Source organism: Aplysia californica, unplaced genomic scaffold (assembly GCF_000002075.1).
Source record: "Aplysia californica isolate F4 #8 unplaced genomic scaffold, AplCal3.0 scaffold00065, whole genome shotgun sequence".
Lineage (NCBI taxonomy): Eukaryota > Metazoa > Mollusca > Gastropoda > Aplysiida > Aplysiidae > Aplysia > Aplysia californica.
In genome coordinates this window covers 1,669,964-1,691,723 of record NW_004797335.1, presented here as the reverse complement: position 1 = coordinate 1,691,723, position 21,760 = coordinate 1,669,964, and the positions used below count along the sequence as shown (strand labels likewise).

The window sequence follows — 21,760 nt, the reverse complement described above, 5'->3', positions numbered from 1 at the left end:
TGTTTAGAGGCCCAAATGTGAACTTATTCCAGGAACCAGGACCCCCCTCCCCCCAGTGCCCCTTATGACTGATTTGCCGTTGATCCCGATTTTTTTCACCAGATCCTGAATTTTTTACTCCAAAATCCTGATTTTTCGATTTCATAGATAAGAGTGGCAGGTCTGGATATTGTGTCACCAAACAAAATAAAAGCCTAGATGCAGATTGTTATGCCAAGAACGTGGGTGGTTGGTGGGTGCTATGGTGTGGTTTGCTCCTTCTTTCCTATCAAACATCTGTCATCCTTATCTCTCCTCCTCCTTTTTTGTGTTTGTTATTCCCTTGTGACACCTAATTTTTGTCAGTTTTGACTGCTCAGTGTAAAACTGTACCGTGTTACTTTTCAATGGACCCAATTGTGTTGCAAGTGCCATAAAGCGCTAACTAAAAAAAGTGAGCCAAGAACTGTGCGGAGTTGTTCTAAAAATGTTTAGTATAACACATTTATTTTGTCTTTTTGCTGTCTAAAACATTTGGAATAACACTTCAATTCTTTTGTCCTGGATGGTGAAATGTGGCGACTGTCCTTAGATACTCCACTAAGAATGTCTTTTATATTCCCGTGCTGTACTTTTGAGATGGAAATCAACCTTAAGGAAAGCAGTGGTATTGCAACAAAGAAACAGTACTCATGGGTTGCTCTCATTTGTCAAATGCATCTTTGACTTGTCTCTTTAGTAATGAACAAACTTATGATCATTGATCCTGATTTTGCTGCTGTTTTCAATAAAGGTTTCACTAAAAGTAAAAGCTAGCCAAAAGCAAATATTATGGGTGCTTTGTTGTTAGTGAAGGTAGTGCATGAGAGATGAAGAACCTTGGCCTCTGAACCTCCTGAATCCACCTTCTGTGGAAAAAAACTTTCCTACGCCTTTTACGTTCACTCTACATAAAATTTGGAAAGCTCCTCCTCATTAGTGTTGGTGTTAATTCATATTTTATCCCACTTCTATAGTCAAGATTAAGATCTGTGTGTGGTCAGTGGAGCACTATGATAATAACTGACGCTGTTGAAATGTCACTTTCACTTTGGTCTAAGTTTGTTCATTAGTATTCACCTCTGTTTGTTAAATGATAACGATCCACTTCCAAATTGTAATAGCTGAAACTTTTCCTATTTCAGCCACCTCAGCCATTCCAGCCTCCGAAGCGAAAAGCTAGAGATGTGCCTAAAGGTCATATTCAAGCCGCAAAAAAGCAGAAGATGGCATCAGAATCTCCCAGCAAACCTGAGATCAAGCGACAAAACAGTATTTTTAATTTATTAGAAAAAAAATGATGCTGTTAAACTGTTGAAGGCAACATTCAAATGCGTTGAGTTATTGGACTTCAATCTATCATTGCATTTTCTGTGAAGAAAATAAACAAGACTTTATAGGCAAAAGAGAGACAGAATTATGATAGCATTCCTGAGGTTGATACACTTGTAAATTTTGTACAGCATTGTTTGCAACTGATGATGCCTTTGGCTTGAATTGAAGTTCAGCACTAGGAAAACATTCTTGCCTGTATCACAGTATCAGTCTCTTATTTAAGATAATAGATTTATGGCATTTACTTATTACTTCTCGGGAAGTGTGTTTTTCAATTTTGCGTTAAAGCAGAAGGGAGGTGAATGTTTGAATGGTGTAAAAAATCATTCATTGCATTCCCAAAAATATAGTTGAAAATTGGGCTAGTATGACCTTCAGGCTGAGATACAGAGCTTATGTAAATTCCATGTATTGGCTACCAAACTTCCTATGACAATTTTGAGGTCAGATTTTTAGCCATTATTTTTATTTTCACTTTAGAGTGTTTAGTGGGTTTGATTTTGATTGTATGTATAACAACTTGGAGGAAAGTGAGCACAATGTTTTTGTTCACCCTGTAAAACAGGGTCAAATGGCATTACCCTTTAATTTTATTGCGATGGTTTGAACAATACTTGAAAATAAATCCTTAATCTTCTTGCTTTGCCCTTCCAATAGTAAATGATTGTCTATTTTGGCATGTGCCATTATATTCTGTTGTGTATGGGAAGAGTTGAGTATTCCAGGTTCACTGTTAAATTATTTTATCACAAGCTTGTACATTTTGACTGCAGCCATTTTCCTTGTACAAGAGTGAATAGCCCACTCTGACATTTTTGTGTGTACTGTTCACTTGCATTTGATGACCATTATTGTTGTAATTTATATTGATGCAATTGCTTTATTGTTACTTTCAAATCAATAAATTTTCACCTATAAACTTCAGGTGCCCTCTCCAATTTGTACACTGGGCCCAATGTTTTGTATCAGACATGTCATTGTTATATATATACATTATATGTAACTTTCCAGTCCTAATCAAGCCTTAATGAGTAATTAGCAGATGCTCTGGTGTGGTTTGCTCCTTCTTCCCTATCAAACATCTATCATCCTTACCTCTCCTCCTTTTCTTTGTTTGTTACTCTCTAGTTCTTGTAACACCTCTAATCTTTGGCACTTGTATGACCTAATTGTTTAACAAGTGGTTTAAAACTAACTAAAACTAAAATCAAGCCTTGGACACACCAGTGTCTACAGAAATGGTAAGGCTCTTCACTAATGCACGCAGAAAATGTGACTTTGATTCATAGATTAGGAAACTCATTTTATTCAGTATCTGTCTGCTTTGATGTATCATGCTCCAACCAGGCAGGGTTAAAACAACTTTTCTCTCAACCCCTTTGTTGCCTGGTACATCATGAAAATGCGTAATTTTTGGCTGTGTGCCATACCATGTACAAAGTTAGCAGTGCTGACAGTAGGAGCACATAACCCCTGGTAACGAGGGGGCTAAGCACCTCAGTTGCATTGATGGAATTGAAAAACATTCATGATGATTCTTACAACCGAGTCTTGGACATTTTTGCTTTGGTGTAGACACTGAATTGAGATCCTGGGAAACATTGTGATAAAGGCCACATTTCAACAATAGATAAGGCGCCTGCACATCTACAGAGCATCAACCATCTATCAGCTGTTCAGAGACTGTGTTTTCTGATGGGAACCAGAAATGCGTTGTCTTAATAGGCACTTCAGTGAACGCGCTCACTATAGAGTCATTTGGCTTCGGAAAGTCCCATAGGGTTTTGTTTCCGGACATGACGTCTCATCGCGACAGTGCCCATATTTTTGTTCAATTTAGGGGACCAACATTCAAGTCCGATACATGTCTTTAAAGACCTGTGGATGGCCTTCAAAACGCTTCTTTCCAGGTCGATGTGTGACTAATGAGTCTCGAAATATTTAAAGTTGAAAAATAGACAATTTTTAACCATTGATTTTTGATAAATTTTCTCGTCATATGATATTTTTTTCAAACCACCCTTGTTGATAAACCATTCTTTGCTCTTCCAGAAAACGTTTAAATGGTTATCGTAGAAGTCTTACCTTGGCTAGTGTAGTCTTACCCTTTTATCAACCAAAGCCGCGAAAACCTAGCTGAACCCTTCCACCGTGACATCGCGCAGAGTCCTGACGTCACGCATTTTCGCCTTGAGCTTTTGGCTCCCTCTCTTCATTGTTTGAAATGTACGAGACAGGGAAATACATCGCCAAGAGATTTTTAAACTTTAGTTCAAAAAGTTAATCAATTTCGGTAATGTTTTATAATCACTGACCTCACATTGTGCCTTAGTTTATTCGATAGTATAAAGAAAATGAGACTTTAGACCCAAGTATTTCCTTTTCACTGAGCTCCCCCTTCCCTCCTTTTTCCCCTGCCCAAAGCCTTTCATTGCGTAGGCCTTGGGCCTAGATTTAGTATTATAAAGAGTCCGAACTCGTGTTGTTAACACAGTCAAAAATTAAATTGGGACGCCTATTAAAGTATCGGATGCATTTATTTTCTGTCTTTTCTGTCGTATGAAAAAGAACGAAAAATGCTATGTACTGGATTGTGGAATCCACTGCATGCCCCCCCGCCCCGTGAGAGGCATGGTAGGCCTAGCTAATCTAGACTAATCATGCCACACCCTCCCCACTCATTCGCTCCGGCCTTCACTGTTGGCACACGTGGGCTCCCCCATTCTTTGTTTCGCTAGATTACTAACAAGTCTCTCAACTGGCGAGATTTTACATAAATATAAACATTCCACTAGAACCGTCTCGTGTGTTTGTCTGACTGCGCTATAACAGTACATGTATTTTATTTACAAAGATAAAGAAGGAAAAAAAACAGGGTTTCAGAATAGTGTCTGTATAACAAACTTCACGTTCTTTCAGGACTCGTTATAATTGTGGACTCCACTTTATAACCTTGTGCATACTCTGCAAGTCAATACCTTTGATCTTCTAACTCATCCAAATGCACCAAAAAAGCTATGTGGGTGGTTGGCGGGTGCTCTGGTGTGATTTGCTCCTTCCTTCCTATCAAACAACTCGTCTTTATTTCTCCTCCTTTTTTATGTTTGTTACTCTCTTATAACACCTCTAATCTTCGGCACTTATATGACCTTATTGTGTTGCAAGTGCCGTAAAACTTTCTGAAAAAATTTTTTTTAAAATAATAAGTGGATCAAACTAGCAGTCAGAATAAGTGCAAGCTTGAATCATGATAATATGTAAAAAAAAAACTCTACCTTTAGTCACATCAAGCAATGTGGAACTTCAAACATTTCTTAAAAACACACATATTACATAACCATTGACAGGCCGTTAAAATGCTCAAATTTAGCACAAGCGGCTGTTTGCAGTAAGTACGTACTAAAAGAACAGCAAAAACAATAGTCACCTCTAGCACCATGTGGTATAGCAGTCAGGCACTTAGCTTCACTGTCCTAAGCAGAAGATTTAAGTTCAATTCCTAGGTGATGAGGGTTTGTTTTTGGGTTTTTTTCATCTCCATCTGTGTGCTAGAATGTGTCCCCCTCAGCTCTGGTTGACCCTGACAGGCAGGGTTGAAGCGCCCACCTCTTACATGATCAAAGCAGTACTGATGGGCGTAAACACCTAAAATTACATAACAAAAGTCACTGTACTGTTCTCCTCAACCTTGTTATTGGTTGTCTGTGTCATCGACGACATACATGTCACTCTTCTTAGTAGATGAATTTTAAAACTGAGAATGATTTAAATATAAAAATATGTTTATTCACTAAGAAAGAAAAGCATGTGTACAATAATAAATCTAATATCACAGTAGTTAGATCTATAAAAAAAAACTAAATCATAAATTAGGTAATGTCAAGACAAATTATTGAATTTCATCATAAAATCAAAGTCCTTGTAGCTTATTCTTCCATCAGAGTCTCGATCAAGTTCTCTGAAAAAAGACAAAAAATGTTTTAAAATTAAACATAGATCTAGGCTTACGTAGAACATGAATTCATCCTAAGATGTAAGTTGTGTCCCCTCTCTATCATATTTCATCAATTCCAATTTTTAATTTTAACAAAGACTGAATTAAATGTGTAAACATTTGTGTGTGTGTGATATACATGTAAAGTTAGCATTGCTAGCTTGTAAAAGAGCATTCATTTGTATAAAATTTAAATAATCATGATGACATACATAATGAGAGAGAAAAGAATGCCAGCATACCAGATATAGAGGCAAGAGGAAAGTGCCAGTATACAAACATAGGGTAGAGTGCCAGCATACAGACCTAGGAGAAGAGGGGCTCTCGTGGTCTAGAGGTTAAGGTGTTCGCCTCTCATTCAAAGGCTTCTCGTTCAAATCCGGGTAGCAACCAAAAATTTTTCTTCTCTAAAACTTGTCTCCTTTCACCTCCTTTCTTGCTCTTTAGCAATGTTCTGTCGTCTGCTTTCGTCTCCACTTTCTACCCCCACCCCCTCACCTCCTTTGCCCCATCCTCTAGGCTCCTGACTCTTTTCTGCCGCCTTTCAACTGCTACTCCTTGGCTCCTTCTCACTGCTGTCTTTCAGCCACACCCCTGATCCTCTGGTAGGAAAGATCCACACCTAGTCTTCTCGGACAAGGGCAAAAAATCCCGGCAGTCCCGTGTGCAAGTTGCACACATTAAAGATCCCTTGGTGGTCCAAAATCGATAAGAGTAGGCTTCGGCCGCCACCCGGACAAAATTTTTAATTTCCTAACAACTGAAAAATGTTTTATGTGTCCTGTGCGCGCACATGACCTTATGCAGTGGCAACAGATCTACTATAAAGAGAGAGGAAAGGGTCAAGAAATAGACTTGAGAGAAGAGATTGCCAGTTTACAGGTCTATAAAAAGAGAGAGGAGAGCGCCTGGATACACACATAGTCACATTGAAGAAGTGAAGAGTGTGCCAGCCACCAAACAGAGGAGAGGGCCAAAGTTTTAACAGGATTCCTACTTTAGCAGGCTTATAATAAATCCATGAGTCCGGTCTCTTATAATGTATAAATAAGTTTGGGCAGACACGCTCGGCTACAACACTGACATAATCCTATTGAAAACAAATGGACAAGAAGGCAGAAAAAATCAAATGAAGCAAAACAAAATCCAACATGGCAATTTGAACCTACATGGCCCACAGTAAACCTGGGAAGTTGATTGCTTGCACATTTTATGATGTGTCATAACGTGTGTGTAGGGGATGGATGGGAAAAGCTGAATGGTATCGATACAAATCTAGTCAATGACTTAGTGTGGCCTTGGTCTGTATCCCTTTCAGGTGGTGGAGACTTTTTACAGGAATAATATGACTGAATGAATAATAGACACTAGGCATTAGATCTGCCACAGATCTATGTGTGGTTTTTTTCTTAACTGTGTAAATTTTATTTATAAATGGTTGAAAAGCACACAGTGCATACTATAGACTGTAGAACATGAATTTGCTCTACATTTATAATTGAAATTATTATAGTTACCCATGCATCTCAAATTACAACTGGTTATCTCCATTAGACTAAGAATAATAGATTCGAAAAAAAAGGGAAGATAAAGTTGTTGTTGTTGTTAGCGATCCAGTAGCATCTGAGCGTTAACTCTTCTGCATGATGCCATTCGGTAATAGTTGCATGTTTGTTCTAACTGTTGTCTTGAGGAGTTGAGGCAATTAGATGTGTGGGGTAGCTTGGGAAGAAAACATCCCCTTAAATCAGTTAGTTTTCTACAGAAAAACAGATGATGTTCCACTGTCTCTGAGGGGTAGTCACATAGTGGGTAGGCAGCAGACTGCTTTACTCCAATTCGGTTGGGTTGAGGGGTAGGCTACATGTTGTGTTCTAAGTTGGAAGATTATGGATTGATCTCCCCTCCTCAACTCATTGATTGGATCTTTGACCAGTGGTTTATTCATGTGGCCATACATCCTCCTTCCTGTCGTACCTGTGGCCCAATCATTCATCCACTCTTCCTTGAGGTTTGACTTGATCATTTGGCAGCAGGTGGTGTGATTTGTAGGAATTTCAGGCTGAGGGAGACTAGCTCCTTTCTTTGCCAGAGCATCAGCTCTTTCATTTCCCGGTATCCCAGTGTGGGCAGGAATCCATTGTAGGACTACTCTGACGTGGTGCCCACTTATCAAGTTATGTAGACTCCAAATCAAATGCAATATCTTTGTTCACATCAGTCCCACTCTCAAGTGTCTCTAGTGTTGAAAGGCTGTCTGTAAATATAACGATGTCTGTGGTAGCAAGTGGGTTAGTGTCAAACAAGTAGTTGATGTAGTTTGCTGTGTTGGTGATAGCCTGTTGTTCGGCAATGAAATTGGAGCAGAAGGACCCGCTGGAGTTGAAGACTTCTTTTTTTTCCCCACTGGGCAAGTTGATCACTGACCCATATCCAGCTTTGATTGTTGCCTAAAAGGCAGATCCATCAGTGTATGAGTGGATCCATGTTGGTGGATAGGAATCAATTGTTTCAAGGGCAGAATGTTTTAGTGCTACAGGATATGTGTTTTAATTGCTCTTGTCCAAAAGTGTTTTCCTAATTTCTGGCTTTGCTATGGTGAGATGTGGTGGGAGAGTTGAGGGAACTCTTTCCAGAGGTTCTCGTCTTTCAGGGAGGTGATGTTTTTCTTGGAGATTGAGAACAGGGTCAAGTACAGATTTTGTATTTTTTAGTCTTTGATTAGGTTTCCACTTGTCAACAAGGACTCTATTAGGGTGGTTATTTTCTAGCCTTTTAGATCTTTCATATATTTCTAAAACTGCCCGTTTTCTTCGAGTTTCTAATGGCTCAATATTTGTGTGGATTTCACAGGCCGCAGTCGGTGAGGATCTCATTCCGCCAGAGATAAGACGAAGAGCTTGGTTTTGGATGGTGTCCATCGAGTTCTTTGGAGTTTTACTGCAAATGTTTTGTAGAACAAGATTATAATCAAAAACAGCTCTGATATATCCCAAATAGAGGCCTCTCAAGGTGTTCTTGTCTGATCCCCAGTTGGTACTGGCAAGTCGTTTGATGAGATTAAGTCTCTTCATAGCCTTCTTCCTAAGGTTGTTGGTGTGTTGTTTCAGGTTGAGCTTGCTGTCAAGTTGTACTCCAAGATACACTGGGTTATTCTCCTTTTTCAAGTTGTTACCATCTATTTTGAGAGGGATTTCTGCATTTGCAAGGTTATAGCTTCTTGTAAAAACAGAGTAGACAGTTTTTTCACAATTTACTTTCATCTTCCATAGACGGCAATAGGTTCCTAGGGAATTTAGATCATCTTGTAGTCTTCGTCTGCTTATTGTTGTCGAGTTTCCAGTGTGCCAAAGGACCAGGTCGTCAGCAAAAAGGGCTTTTTCTGTTTTGAGAACATCTGAAACATCATTGAGGAAGACAAGGAATAAGGTACAGCTGATAGAAGATCCCTGTGGGAGTCCTTCCTCCAGTACTGCTTTTGAAGATAGGGTTTCATCCATCTGGGTCTGGATAAGTCTATCTGTAAGAATGATTTAATCCAGGAGTACATGTTTCCCTTGATTCCCATGTTCTGCAGTTTTAAGAGTAGTCCTTTCCTCCACACTCTATCGTAGGCTTGTTGGAGATCCACAAACACAGCCGGAAGATAAAGACGAGACAAAAATTTATCATTGAAAAAGATAGAGGGGCAATAACCGCTAGATAAGTGGTACCGAAAGTAATCTATGATACTATGAGCGGTAATTAAAACAATTCCATTCATCAATCAATAGTAAAGGTGCATGTAAACTTTATCCCCATCTATAACAGGTTTCACTATCAGAGGGGTATCACGTCAGTCCTGGTGGTCCAGTTATGGCCAGGGCTCACTGTCTACACGGAGAAGAGAGAAGAGTGGCCGAGCACTGATAGAGAGGAAAAAGACGATTAAGAGATAATGCGGGGAGAGGTGAGTATCACAATCAGCCTACAGATTGAAAGAAAAGAGGAGGGTACCAGAGTATAAAACTACATAGAGAGAAGAATGACATTGTACAGATAGAGAGAGAGAAGAGAGCAAACATACGGAGACAGGAGCATGTGCAAGTGTACAGTTACAGGAGAGATGAGAGAGCCAGCATACAGACATACAGCAGAGAAAAGGAATGATAATAACATGGGCCTTACTTGAATGCAAGCTCCACCTGGTGCTCTGGGAAATGAGGACACACTTGCTGGAAGACACTCTTCACATCTTCCTTGGATAAAAATCCCCGACCTGTGGGAGAAAAATGTGACTGATAAATATGAAGAAAGAACAAAGGAGACAGTGACAGAGTCAGCAAACAAACAATATTATTGACATTTTATCACATTGAACAGTATCCAAACAATAATCTCCATCTAACAAAAAGAAAAAAGTTGTCCTGTGAATACTCAGCTTGAACCCAACCAAATAATATTCTTGTAAACTGTTAATGTTCAGCTGAACATGTACACATACATTTGTGTCCCTTTCATAACAATGGACGCGTATAAGGAAATGTATTCAAGACTCCAGATAGCATCAGTCATACAACTCAAACCAATGAACCAAGAGGCACAGTCATCTCTAGAAACATTCATAGCGAAGTCAGAATTTTGACTGGAATTTTTTCTCTCGAAATCCTTGAAATCATGAAAACACAATCTATATCAAACTTCACTGTCTATGAAGAAGAAATGGCAAATCTAAAAAAAAAGTAAAAAATACCTTATCACCATGTAATATGTCAAACTGCACGCCCCTGCACCAGATTTTTTATAGTGCACTAAATCATGAAAGAAACGCCTATATTAACGTACTATATAATAGAGTTGGGGCGAGCGGACGGACGGGTTCGTTACTCGCGGACTCAGTCAGAGCGAACGGGTAACAGACGGCCATGAGAGCGAACTTCGAACCTCAAAACAGTTCGTTTTTTGGTTCTGCTCCACAATTTGACTCTCTCAGCGAGCGGACTGCGGACCTCAAGCCTCAAGTCAGTTCGTTTTTTGGGTCCGCTCCACAATTTTATTCACTGGGCAGGCGGGCGAACGGACGAACTCTAGCAGACGAGATACTCGACACGAGATTAGACCCATCGTCTATTGTTTGTTAATTAGGCCTGATGTTTCAAACCACTAGCTGTGCCACAGGGAGTGAGAGAGGCTGGTGACGTAGTACTATGTGTGTAACCTTTCACCTCGTGCGTGGGGGACACCGTGTACGTTCCAATTATCGCAAAGGCCGGGGGGGGGGGGGGGGCGGAAATTTCCGCCAATTCACATTTACACCAAATTTGGGCGAGGAGGGTGTTTTTAAACTTTTTAAAAAATTTTTTTTGGGGGGGGGGGGGGGGTTGTAAGTTGTAGGCAATGGAAGGAGTCGTTCCCGTTCGTCCGTCCGCCCGCTTGAATGCACGGAGTCTCTCGGTCCGCCCGTCCGCCCGCTCGCCCGATGTGTAGCGAGTAGCGAGTAGCGAACTACTCTTCACAACGGACGGTTCGTTACCCGTCCGCTCGTTTGCGGGTAGTGCCAACGAGTAGTTTGTTACTTGCGGACGCTAATTTTGCGAGCCCGACCCAACCCTACTATATAAGCCTCTTAAATCACCATCTGTCAACTGCTTGATTTATACTGTCTTTACAAATATAAGGTAAATTTGTCTCATAACACCACCAGCAAATTGGCTGCCAGAGGTACACACTACACATGGCGCATGGCATCCACAAGACAACTGTGCAGTATAATCGGCCTCTCTCTCACACATGATTCTGCGAGCTAGGGCTTGTAGTCGATTTGCTCCCTCCTTGCCCATCCTACAGCCTGACAGGACCATTCTATGCCTGATGGCCATCTCATGGTTTCGTACAAAGGGAGATAACTCGTTATAATATTGTTCTTTATCTTGTCATGGCAGAATTATTTTCTTTGAGGCTGGGCAGTCAGCGTTACATAACAGAAAACAGCATTAAACCCTGTTAAAGGCTGCTATACCGCGAACTTCATGCTTGTCACAAGGTTGGCAGTGTAATGCGGTTCGACTGTAATAGTAACATGATATTTATACTGTTAAGATTCACAGCAACAATGTGGGATTTACAGATTAGCTTTCATGTAAGACCTTCAGTAGCATCTTTGGTCTTTTGTACTAAAGTTCCATTTATTCCTTGAGTTAAAGAAATTCAAAAAGCATTCTAGAATTATACATGAGAAAACCAAACAAACATCAATACTTACAATTTTTATCAAATGCCAAGAAAGTGCTTCTTATCTGCTCATCTTCATCAACTGCTGCAAATTTTGGCTTGACTGCTTCTGTAAATTGAGCTAAGCTTAGACCTATGAGAAACAGAAAAGGAAGGAAGTCGATAAATAAACATTCATCTGAGTTATCTTTAAAAATTAAAATGAAACAATATACATTCACACCCTGTCATTGCTGATTCGAGTTTTATCCAGAATAACATTCTTCCAAAAGCCTAAATATAACAAATGCAAAACCGCAACATTAAAAAATTGAAAATGACGCTTGTTTTTATATTGCAGTAGTATCACAAATTAATGCTGCTATGATGCTTAACTTAACATGTAAGTTTGACTGAATCAAAATAGAAATAGTTTATTTCATTCTTTTCAGTCTTTAGCTTGCTGTCTTTCCAAAGGAGAAAAAGATAAAGTTTGGCATTTGTTTGAATAGTTTGACTATGACAGTCAATGTTGGCAAGTGATCAATGCCCTACTTGATCAAAAAGCCATTTTTGTCGATTAAACTGAACAAGCGTTTTGCCCATTAAGTGGGAAATTTAATAAATCAATTCCACCCATGACCATGAGCCGATCCTGTCATACCCCCATCCCGACTATACCACCAATTTCATGCTTGTACCAATGTTGGCGGTATAACAGGGTTCAACTCTACCTAATTATACGTACTATATAATATTTGAAATTTTTTTTTTACAAAAATCTAGGGCAAACAGACCTCTCTCTCCAGAACTCTGCTCTGATCCATAAGTTGACATAATCTGCAGAACTTCCGACTGAAATAAAGAAATGTTAAGTATTTACTTGACATTTCGAGGTGAAATAAACAGGTCTAAGGGGGCTCTCGTGGCCTAGAGGTTAAGGTGTTTGCCGCTCATTCAAAAGTACCGTGTTCGAATCCGGGAAGCAACCAAACAATTTTCTTCTCTAAAATTGTCTCCTTTCACCTTCTTTCCAGCTCTCTAGCAATGTTCTGTCTTCTGCTTTCTTCTCCACTTTCTGCTCCCACCCCCACACCTCCTTTGCCCCCCTCCTCGGGGCTCCTGACTCTTTCTGCACCCTTTCTACTGCTACTCCTTGGTTCCTTCTTACTGCTGTCTTTAAGCCACACCCCTGTTCTTCTGGTAGGAAAGATCTACACCTAGCCTTCTCGGACAAGTATGAACAATCTCGGAGGTCCTGTGTGCAAGTTGCACACCTTAAAGATCCCTCGGCGGTCTAAAATCAACAAGAGTAGGCTTCAGCCGCCACCCAGGCAAAATTCAAAATTTCCTACCAAATGAAAATGTTTAATGTGTCTCGGGTGCTCATATGACCTTATGCAGTTGCGAGCGCCATAAAACACTTACCAAAGAAAAAAAAAAAAACAGGTCTAAAAGAAACAGTAGGGTTACATAGTAGGCCTACATGTACTTACATGTGCATGATTAGACAGAGACAATGATAAATAAAAACGAGGATTTGTTGTTGAATGTACATGGTAAAAATAGAAGAAAATGCCCCTACAAGTAGTACAAGTACTAGAGGACATGCTGGCATTTGGCCAATACATTGATTACCTTACTGAACAAAACCAATGAGCATTCTTGAATCTCAAGGGGTGGGGGAAAAGACGGGAGGCAGAAAAGGATCAAGGACTAGGTAGGGCCACTGAGTTAAAACTTAACAAATACATCAACAAACATACACTCGTTCCAGAAGTTAAGTAATATCAATGTGAGAAATAGCTGGGCTTAATTAAGTGATGATTGTAAATCCGCATAAGTAACATTTATAGGAATTACGAAACCTTGGTAGAAATAACAAAACTCCACTTGTAACATTTTTGTCTCTAGATATTAAACATAATGATCTCTTTGAAAAAAAATGATACCAAATAATGAACTAATAATACAGAAAAAGCAACAAAATGTCAATACTGGAGTCTGAGCCTCTGAGCTAGCTTAGCAACTATCACTTTACATAGTAGGACAATGGGATCCATTTCTAAAACAAATAAAACTGGAATACTGTGAACCCGGGATTAAGGAGACAATACACTGGAATCCTGTTATAACAAGAGGAAGGGAACCGGAGCAAAATGTCCGTTATAGCAGGATTCTCGCTATATGGGATCCAGTAATCAGTAATAAATTCAAGGGAAACTGTAAAGTAGGCCTGATCTATGAGTTTGGTGTTCTGTTTATTTCCTTTTGCTATCTCCCCTGATGATGATTTTGTTTCAACATGACCTCTAGGTCTTACTAGATCAAAAATCGAATCAGGTTTGTTTCTCTAGCGCTAGATCTGGCGATGTGGACTGACAGCTCGGAGTTGGCGATCAGAAAGAAAGAGCTCTGGGCTTACTCGCCCGCTGTGTTTTCCCCCACCCCACCCCACCCCCATCCTGTGGTGCATTCCGTCAGCTTGCGCAGGTCACACATTGGCTCCATCCATCACATTGCTGTGACCTCTCCATCCCCTCATCGGAGAAGTGACAGACATGATAGGCCTAGATAATCTAAACTAGACTTACGCTGGCCTATCACGCGAAGCATTCTGCTTGTCTGCACATGCTACACCCTCCCTACTCAGTCGCTCCGGCCTTCATTGTTGGCACACGTGGGCTCTCTCATTCTTTGTTTCTCCAGTTCACCAACACATTTCTCAACTGGCGAGGTTTTACATTATTTATAATTGGCTCTTTCACTGGTTACAGCAGCAGCAATAATCCGCTATAACCGACTCGCGTGTTTGTCTGATTGCGCTATAGCAGTATTTTATTTACAAAGGTAAAGAAGAGAAAAAAACGGGGTTTTAGAATAGTGTCTTTATAACAGACTTCTCGTTTTTTCCGGACTCGTTATAAGTGGACTCCACTGTACTTTACTCCTCCTATTTTCTCTTTACTCACATCTCTAAATAATTTAATGAAATAATAAAACTTGCAATAACAAATTTTGGTAACAGTATGAGAATCAGAACACATTGAATATTGATGCTTGAAGAATAGAAAATAAACAATGTGGCCAAACCATCAAACCACACTATCTTGGTCATTCTATTGATGGGTAGGCGACTCCTGCATTTTAAAAGCATCCTGGCCTATCTCTTCCTCTGTGATAATCCCCTGACTCAAGTTAAACACATGCTCGCGCTTCAGTACATTTCAATGTGCTCATGTAATGTTGGGTGGTCTGGGCTTGTATGTCCCCACTGTGAGGGTGCAACACACATTACATTGGCAGCAAAGGCATTTAATAGACTTATTATGAGTAGCCTTATAATGGAGTCTGCTTACACAGATGAAAGTTGAATACAAAACGATGGTAAACCGAAAGAAAATAATAGCCCCACCAATATTTTTCCTTCTTTGACATTGTAAAAAAACGATTGATAAGCAGAAATGCTCACATTTCTACGTCGAAAATGAATTTTCAGGATTATGCCAACTAAAGCTTCACAAACAATCCTTATGTTACATAAATCATCATGTCTTACACACTTCAAGATAACAAAACAGGAGAAAGAGACATGAGAACGCGCATGCGTTTTGATTGTAGATCAGACAGAAGCATTGCCAGTGCACTGTGTGCCTATGTTTAACACACACACACACACATAAAAATGCTAATCTACTCTTTCATCTGCTCTGTGCGACTGATTAAGCAAGCTGACAATGTTTAAGAAAAACCACGATTACAGTTCAGATGAGGTAGATTATTTTTTTTAAAAATTTTCAAATGAAACTTGCCACAAGCATGGCATTCCAAAACTATACATTACCATTTAAGCAACCCTCTCTAAACTGAAAACATGGCTAAACCAAAGAACATCTCGCAGTCCTGCAGATTTTGGTTTGCATGGACTTCATTGTATTTGAACAATAAATAGCTTAAGTATAATATCTCTCTCTCTTGCCCTTTTTAACTCCTAGTGGAGCACAGGCCATCAACAGCATTACTCCAGCGAAGCCTGTCCTGAGCATCCTTTTCTATCTGTTTCCATGTTGTCCCCGCTTTTTCAATTTCTGCTTGTACCGCTCGCCTCCATGTCATCTTTGGTCTTCCCTTCTTACGTTTTCCTTGTGGGTTCCACGTTAAAGCATGCCTGATGATGCTTGACGGGGGTCTCGTCAGGGTGTGTCCAATCCATTTCCATTTCTTTACCTGTATGTCTTCCTTTACTGGCCTTTGGCTTGTTCTCTCCCACAGCTGAGCATTAGTGACTCGATCATACCACTTGATCCCCACTATCCTTCGTAGGCATCCATTTACGGAGCTCTGCAGTTTCCTTGCTGCTGATGCTGTGAGCCTCCATGTCTCTGAACCATACAGTAGAACAGTCTTCACGTTTGTTTTGAAGATCCTCAGCTTGGTGTTCAATCCCATTTTCTTAGACATCCATATATTCCTGAGAATGATGAAAGCTGCTCTTGCCTTTTGGATTCTGACCTTGATGTCTTCGTCTGTTCCCCCTGCCTTGTTGATGACATTTCCCAAGTAGGAAAAGGATTCAACATCCACCAATGGTGCCCCTTGCAGTGTGATAGGAACGTCGGCTACATTCATTAGTAGAACTTTCGTTTTATCCGTGTGAATATGGAGTCCAACACTACGGGAGAAGGTCCTGGGGCGATCTGTTTTCTGTTGCATCTGGGCTCAACTGTGAGAAAGAAGTGCCAAGTCGCCTGCAAAGTCCAAGTCTTCCAGCTGATTGGAAAGGGTCCACTGAATGCCACTGCATTGTCCCAATGTTGTCTGTCTCATTATCCAATCCACGGCTAATAAAAAGAGAAAAGCGATAGCAGGCATCCCTGTCTCACTCCTATATTAACTTCAAACGAGTCTGTCCGCTGACCTCCAAGTAAGACACTGCAACTCATTCCCTCATACATCTTCTAGATCAATCTCACGAACTTGTCAGGTATTCCGTACTGGCGCATGAGCTTCCATATTGAGTCCCTATCTAGGCTGTCAAAACCTTTCTCGTGGTCAACAAAGTTAACGTACAGGGAAGAGTTCCACTCTGTGGACTGCTCCACTATTATCCTGAAAGTTGCAATCTGATCTGTACATGATCTCTTTTTACGAAATCCTACCTGCTCCTCTCTTAGTTTTGCATCCACGGCTTCCTTCAGTCTTTCCAGTATGATACAACTTAAAATCTTCCCAGGAATGGACAGGAGCATGATTCCTCTGTAGTTTTTACACTCATGCAGGTCTCCTTTCTTGGGTAGTTTCACGAGCAATCGTTCTCTCCAATCCTGTGGAAATTCTTCGCTGTCCCATATCTTGCCAATAATTCCATGAAAAATCCCTGCCGCAGTGTCAATATCCGCCTTGAGAACTTCTGGGGGAATTCCATTTGGGCCGGCTGCCTTGCCTGCTTTCTGGTGTCTTATCGCCTCCTTGGTCTCCTCTAAACTAGGCTTTTCTTCACTCACCCCCAGATCAATCTCTGCTAATGGAATGTCAAACTGTTCTTCTGGCCTTGGTCTGTTCAGTAGCTCTTTGAAATGCTCCTTCCAGCGGTCTTTCTGTTCGTCTGGATTTGTGAGAAGCTTTCCCTCTTTATCCTTCACTGGCACATCTGCGTTCTTGTATCTGCCTGCAAGTTTCTTGGTGGTTTCATACAGTCCTCTCATGTTTCCTGCCCCTGCTGCTTCCTCTGCCTCGCGCGCTAGGTCATCTACATAGTTTCTTCTGTCTTTCCTTATGCTGACTTTTACCTCCTTCATTGCTTTAGTGTATTCTTCTTGGGCCTTTGCTTTGGCTGCTCTTGTCTTGCTCCTGTTTATCTGATCTTTTTTCTTTTTCTTGTCTTTTATCTTCCTCAGAGTGGTGGCCGATATCCAAGGCTTGTGCTCACGTTTCTATTCCCCAGTACCTCTTGACACACAGTGGTCCAGCCTTCTTTTATTGCCTAACATGTTTCTTCCATGCTGCTATCCTCGCCTAGTGTTTCCAACACTTGGAACCTGTTCTAAACTGCTACATTAAACTCCTCTCTTGATGATGGCTCTCTCAGAAATTTCACGTTGTACCGGTACCTATGATTATTGACAATTCCCTGTCTTCGCTTTAGTTTTAGTCGGATTGTTGAAATGAGCAGAAGATGGTCCAAAGCTACGTCTGCACCCCTGTAAACTCTAACATCCCTTATTGATCTCCAGAATTTCTTGTTGACACATATGTGGTTAATCTGGTTTTCAGTTTTTTGGTCTGGCGACACCCATGTTGATTTGTGTATCTGTTTATGTGGGAAAACAGTCCCTCCTATCATGAGCCCATTTGTTGCACATATTTCTGCAAAGAGTTCTCCATTCTCGTTTCTGACTCCAGTCCGTGTTTTCCCATGATTTCCTCAAAGCCTACATTGTCACTGCCTACCTTAGCGTTGAAGTCTCCCATTAAAATCAAAATGTCCTTCCTTCTAACCTGATCAATAGTATTTTGTAGCATTTTGTAGAAAGTCTCTTTCACATCCTGGTCCTTATCATTGGTGGGGGCATATCCCTGGATAACATGAAGGTTGATGTCTTTCTTCTGTGAACGAAATTCAGCTGATATTAGTCGTGGGCCCTCTGCTTTCCATCCTATCAAAGCCCGCTTGGCGTGTGTTGATAACTGAATACCTACTCCAACTGTATGCGGCGAGTTTTCCTCCAGATGTCCAGAGTAGAGAACTGTTTCCCCTGAAGCAAGTTGGCACTCCCCTACATTCGTCCATCTCGTTTCACAGAGACCCAATATATCCAGTTGGTAGGCCTCCATCTCTCTTGCAACATGCAGTGCCTTCCCTGCCTCGAACATTGTACGGACATTCCAGGTGCCAAGTCTGGTGGTTCTTCTTGTCGACAGGAGGTTTCTCGGCTTGGTGGCTTCCTTTCGGCTTTCACCACCCAGCGTCATTCTACACTCCATATTCTCTTCTCTCCTCGGTGATGAAGGTCCTCCATCTTCCAGAACTGACAGTCGTATAGTTTTTGCTGTTGATGTTTTTGTAGCTGGTTTTTGTTTTACGGGAAAGGGCTGCTAACCCTTTGCCCAACCGACCTTAGTCGCCTTCTACGACATGCACGGTACGGATACAGTGGTCCTATTCTTTGCTCCCCTGTCTCTTGGACAGGGCCCCGAGAATCACACGGGAGTAAGTATAATATAGTGTGGTTTAACAATTGCAAGTTTTATGGAAACTTGACGATGTTAATTATATTTTTGGTTGCCGACCAGTAAATATATTGTATGAAAACTACCAACTCATCTCTCTCATCTAGATTTTGAAATGGCAACTCTATTAACTATGTACAAGAAAGTGCATTACATAATATGAGATCAAAGTAGCCATTATTGAGGTAGTCATCCAAAACAAAAAAAACACAAAAAAAACAAAAAAACTACTATCACGTTGAGATATTGATCCCCAATTCAGCTCTTTGTTATTATCCTAAAGGCATTTAGTTGTTAGTGTCTTACTCTTCCTGGATTCAAGCCCTAGCAGGACACTCTTAAGGGACACTAGGTAGGCCTACAGCTGAAGTGAACATTTTTGTTTGGTTTCTAAATTAAGTATACTGGGCTTCCCAATAACCAATATGGGTCAAGAAACAGAAACACAATACCCCTATATGATTTCACTGTCAATTTTCTGAATTCTTCAGATGCAAAGGGTTTGACAGACCAAAATTCGCGCAAATTCTGTACAAGGATTCTGAAAAAGAGTGAATTGCTACAGCCTAGATATTTTAACACAGTGTTTCTGTATACAACCAGCAACGTACTAGTAAAGATTTACTTTCCTAAGTCTCACACTTTTTTTGTAACTGCCCTTTTAGTGTCATATACGATACTCGGACAAAAAACTGATCACAAATCAGAGTGATACTCTCAATCGTTTTTACACTGACAGAAAGTTTATTACAATATAATCACAATAATCTTTTAGTACGTTGCAAACATATTATCTAGAAACAGTCATGCAAAGCGGGATTGAGCTGTGAAATGTACTTACAGAAATATCTCTGTACAGGTGACCCACCCCCCTAAGAAAATCATAGTTTTGAGAAAACTGAAAAAAAAAACAGAATTCATACTGGTCTCATCATCATCATCCAGTGCCAGATCTGCGACAGACATCGGCGATCATGGTTTTCCATTCATTCCTTTGCTCGGATGCTCTCAAAAAAGCAACGTTTCCCTATTCTTTCCCTGTTACCCATTTGTTTAGGTTCCCCAAGTATGTTGTTCTGGGCCTACCCCTGCCTCGCTTGCCCTCAATTTTGCCAGTGAGAGCTAGATGTTCAAGACCCTTATGTCTATTCAGGTGTCCCAAAAACTGCATTTGTCTTTTCCTGATTGTTTTTAAAATTGAGCGTCCCACGTGGGCTTCACCAAGCACTACCTCATTTGATTTCTTTTCCTTCCACGATACTCTTAGCAGTCTCCTAAGGAACCACATTTCTGCTGCTTCTATTTTATTTTCACTGTCTTTAGTGATTGTCCAGCATTCACAGCCATATAGAAGGGTTGACCAAACATAGCATTTCAGGACTTTCATTTTGGTGTTCATTGAGATGTTTCTATTTTTCAGGATTGAGCTCATTTAATTGAAACTAGCCTTAGCCATTGTAGTTCTCCTTTTTATTTCAGTGGAACATACTGGTCTAATTCAACAAAGTGTTCACAAACATGGCATCCGTGAGCACTTTATATGTTTTAGAGGCTTGAAAATATTTCCAATCGATAAAGCATTGCTCTACTAAAATAGTCCAAAATCGAAAAATCGGTGTTGGATACCAAAATCTAAAAATCGATTTTGGATACCAAAATCGACTTTTTCTGGCTGTCAGCTACTGCCGTGGTGTTCCTTAATCAGAGCTTGACAGTATTCATTGAGAGAAAGACAGAAAAATTTTGTTCTCAGCCTCAGTATTTTTTCTTTTCACTTATATCGAAAGCATAAGCATAAGCAAACTCGGTAACAGTCAGCATTGTTTATGCCATCACTAACAGCGAGCTGTCTGCAATCCTATCCCTGTAATGGGAGATGGTGAAGGGGCATACAATCAAAAGCAGAGCCATGAATCAAGACTTACTCACACAAAAACACGGTTCCTGAACGCATGGAGAGAGCTAACGTACACTGGGTAAAAAATTAAAACGTGAAAAAGACTGTAACACATTCTGCAAAAGCAGAACCTGTTAACCTACCTTTGAAGGCTTGTGACCAAAGAGCATCATTACTGCTACTTTAACATCATCATGGTTTAAGTAACCTTTCCTGCCTTCATCAGCTTCATTGTATGTCTGCAAAATAATTTTGAAAGAAAAAATATTTTTAAAATACATCAATTCCTCAAGTAAGATGGACAGAACAAGTTACCACTTGCAGAATTAAAACTTGACAGGTTCTAACTATGACAAGATCTAGATCTAGATCTAGATCTAGATCTATGTTTATCTTGAACCCAGTGACTGGTCCAGCCAGAGTCTAGATCTAGACCTTAGTAGATCCGTGCTTATCCCAAGCAAAAGTAGGCTATACTTTACTTCATGTCAGCTGATTTTCATCTTTAAAGCTCTTGAAAATTCAATGAGTAAAAATATACGATGAAGTCATAGTTATGATACTCATTATTCATAGCATGATCCCACACGCCCTGATAAGGGGGCGGGGGCCGGGGCGGGGGTGTTGGCCATTTGAATGGACGGCAAAGCAAAATCATTCTCAACTAGATCTAGATTCTAAATGGGGGGGGGGGGGGGGGGGGGGGGTGTGGAAAGGAATGCAAAGTATTTGCCTATCTTTTCTTAGGCCATAAGACTGCATGCATGCATTTTCATTTTATCCGAAAGCTTTAGTCTCTACAGCCACAAAACCACACAAAAAATAGCAGACCAGCCTTAGTGTAATGAACATTTCGTTCCGGTTGAAAAAATCTTACTTTTTATAGTTTTCTCATAACAACTTTTTGCTCAACGGTGTCAGCTATAAATTATGGCAATTTAAAACATTACCTTTAGTACTAGATGCATTTCCTTTGCCTGAAGAGATAGAACACTGGTATATGGAACATTCATTGAGTTATGACTTCCAAATTTTGACATTCCCCAAAACTTAGCACAAAAACGGTAACATCATCATTGACTTATTTCGATCAGCTT

General features: G+C 40.4%; 2 protein-coding genes across 3 annotated transcripts in view; one reads left to right on the top strand and one right to left on the bottom strand.

The window, feature by feature from the left end:
- Window positions 1–2,277, top strand: part of LOC101858475 (claspin) — a 34,746-nt gene extending 32,469 nt beyond the window's left edge. Inside the window, exon 26 of one of the 2 annotated variants that reach the window (XM_005093520.3) lies at window positions 1,164–2,277. In XM_005093520.3, coding sequence (XP_005093577.1) covers window positions 1,164–1,319 — 156 coding nt within the window. In that variant the 3' untranslated portion in view covers window positions 1,320–2,277. Of the gene's footprint in view, window positions 1–1,142 lie in introns of both variants that reach the window. The other variant, XM_013079836.2, reaches the window with a different exon arrangement.
- Window positions 2,278–5,117: 2,840 nt separating this feature from the next.
- On the bottom strand, window positions 5,118–21,758 carry LOC101858253 (EF-hand calcium-binding domain-containing protein 11). The gene is made up of 6 exons (XM_005093519.3): window positions 21,614–21,758; window positions 20,807–20,902; window positions 12,334–12,391; window positions 11,589–11,690; window positions 9,515–9,605; window positions 5,118–5,311 (listed from the first exon to the last, which is right to left on the bottom strand). The coding sequence occupies exons 1-6, from the start codon at window positions 21,701–21,703 to the stop codon at window positions 5,233–5,235; spliced, it is 516 nt and encodes a 171-aa protein (XP_005093576.1). The 5' UTR covers window positions 21,704–21,758; the 3' UTR covers window positions 5,118–5,232.
- Between the last annotated feature and the right edge of the window lie 2 nt (window positions 21,759–21,760).

Excerpts from the sequence above, each read along its gene's own strand:
- LOC101858253 (XM_005093519.3), bottom strand. The coding sequence starts at position 21,703 with ATGTCAAAATTTGGAAGTCATAACTCAATGAATGTTCCATATACCAGT. Across the intron at positions 12,392-20,806 it reads TTGGTCACAAGCCTTCAAAG|TCGGAAGTTCTGCAGATTAT; the intron begins GTAGGTTAACAG and ends TCTTTATTTCAG. Across the intron at positions 5,312-9,514 it reads CAGGTGGAGCTTGCATTCAA|AGAACTTGATCGAGACTCTG; the intron begins GTAAGGCCCATG and ends GTCTTTTTTCAG.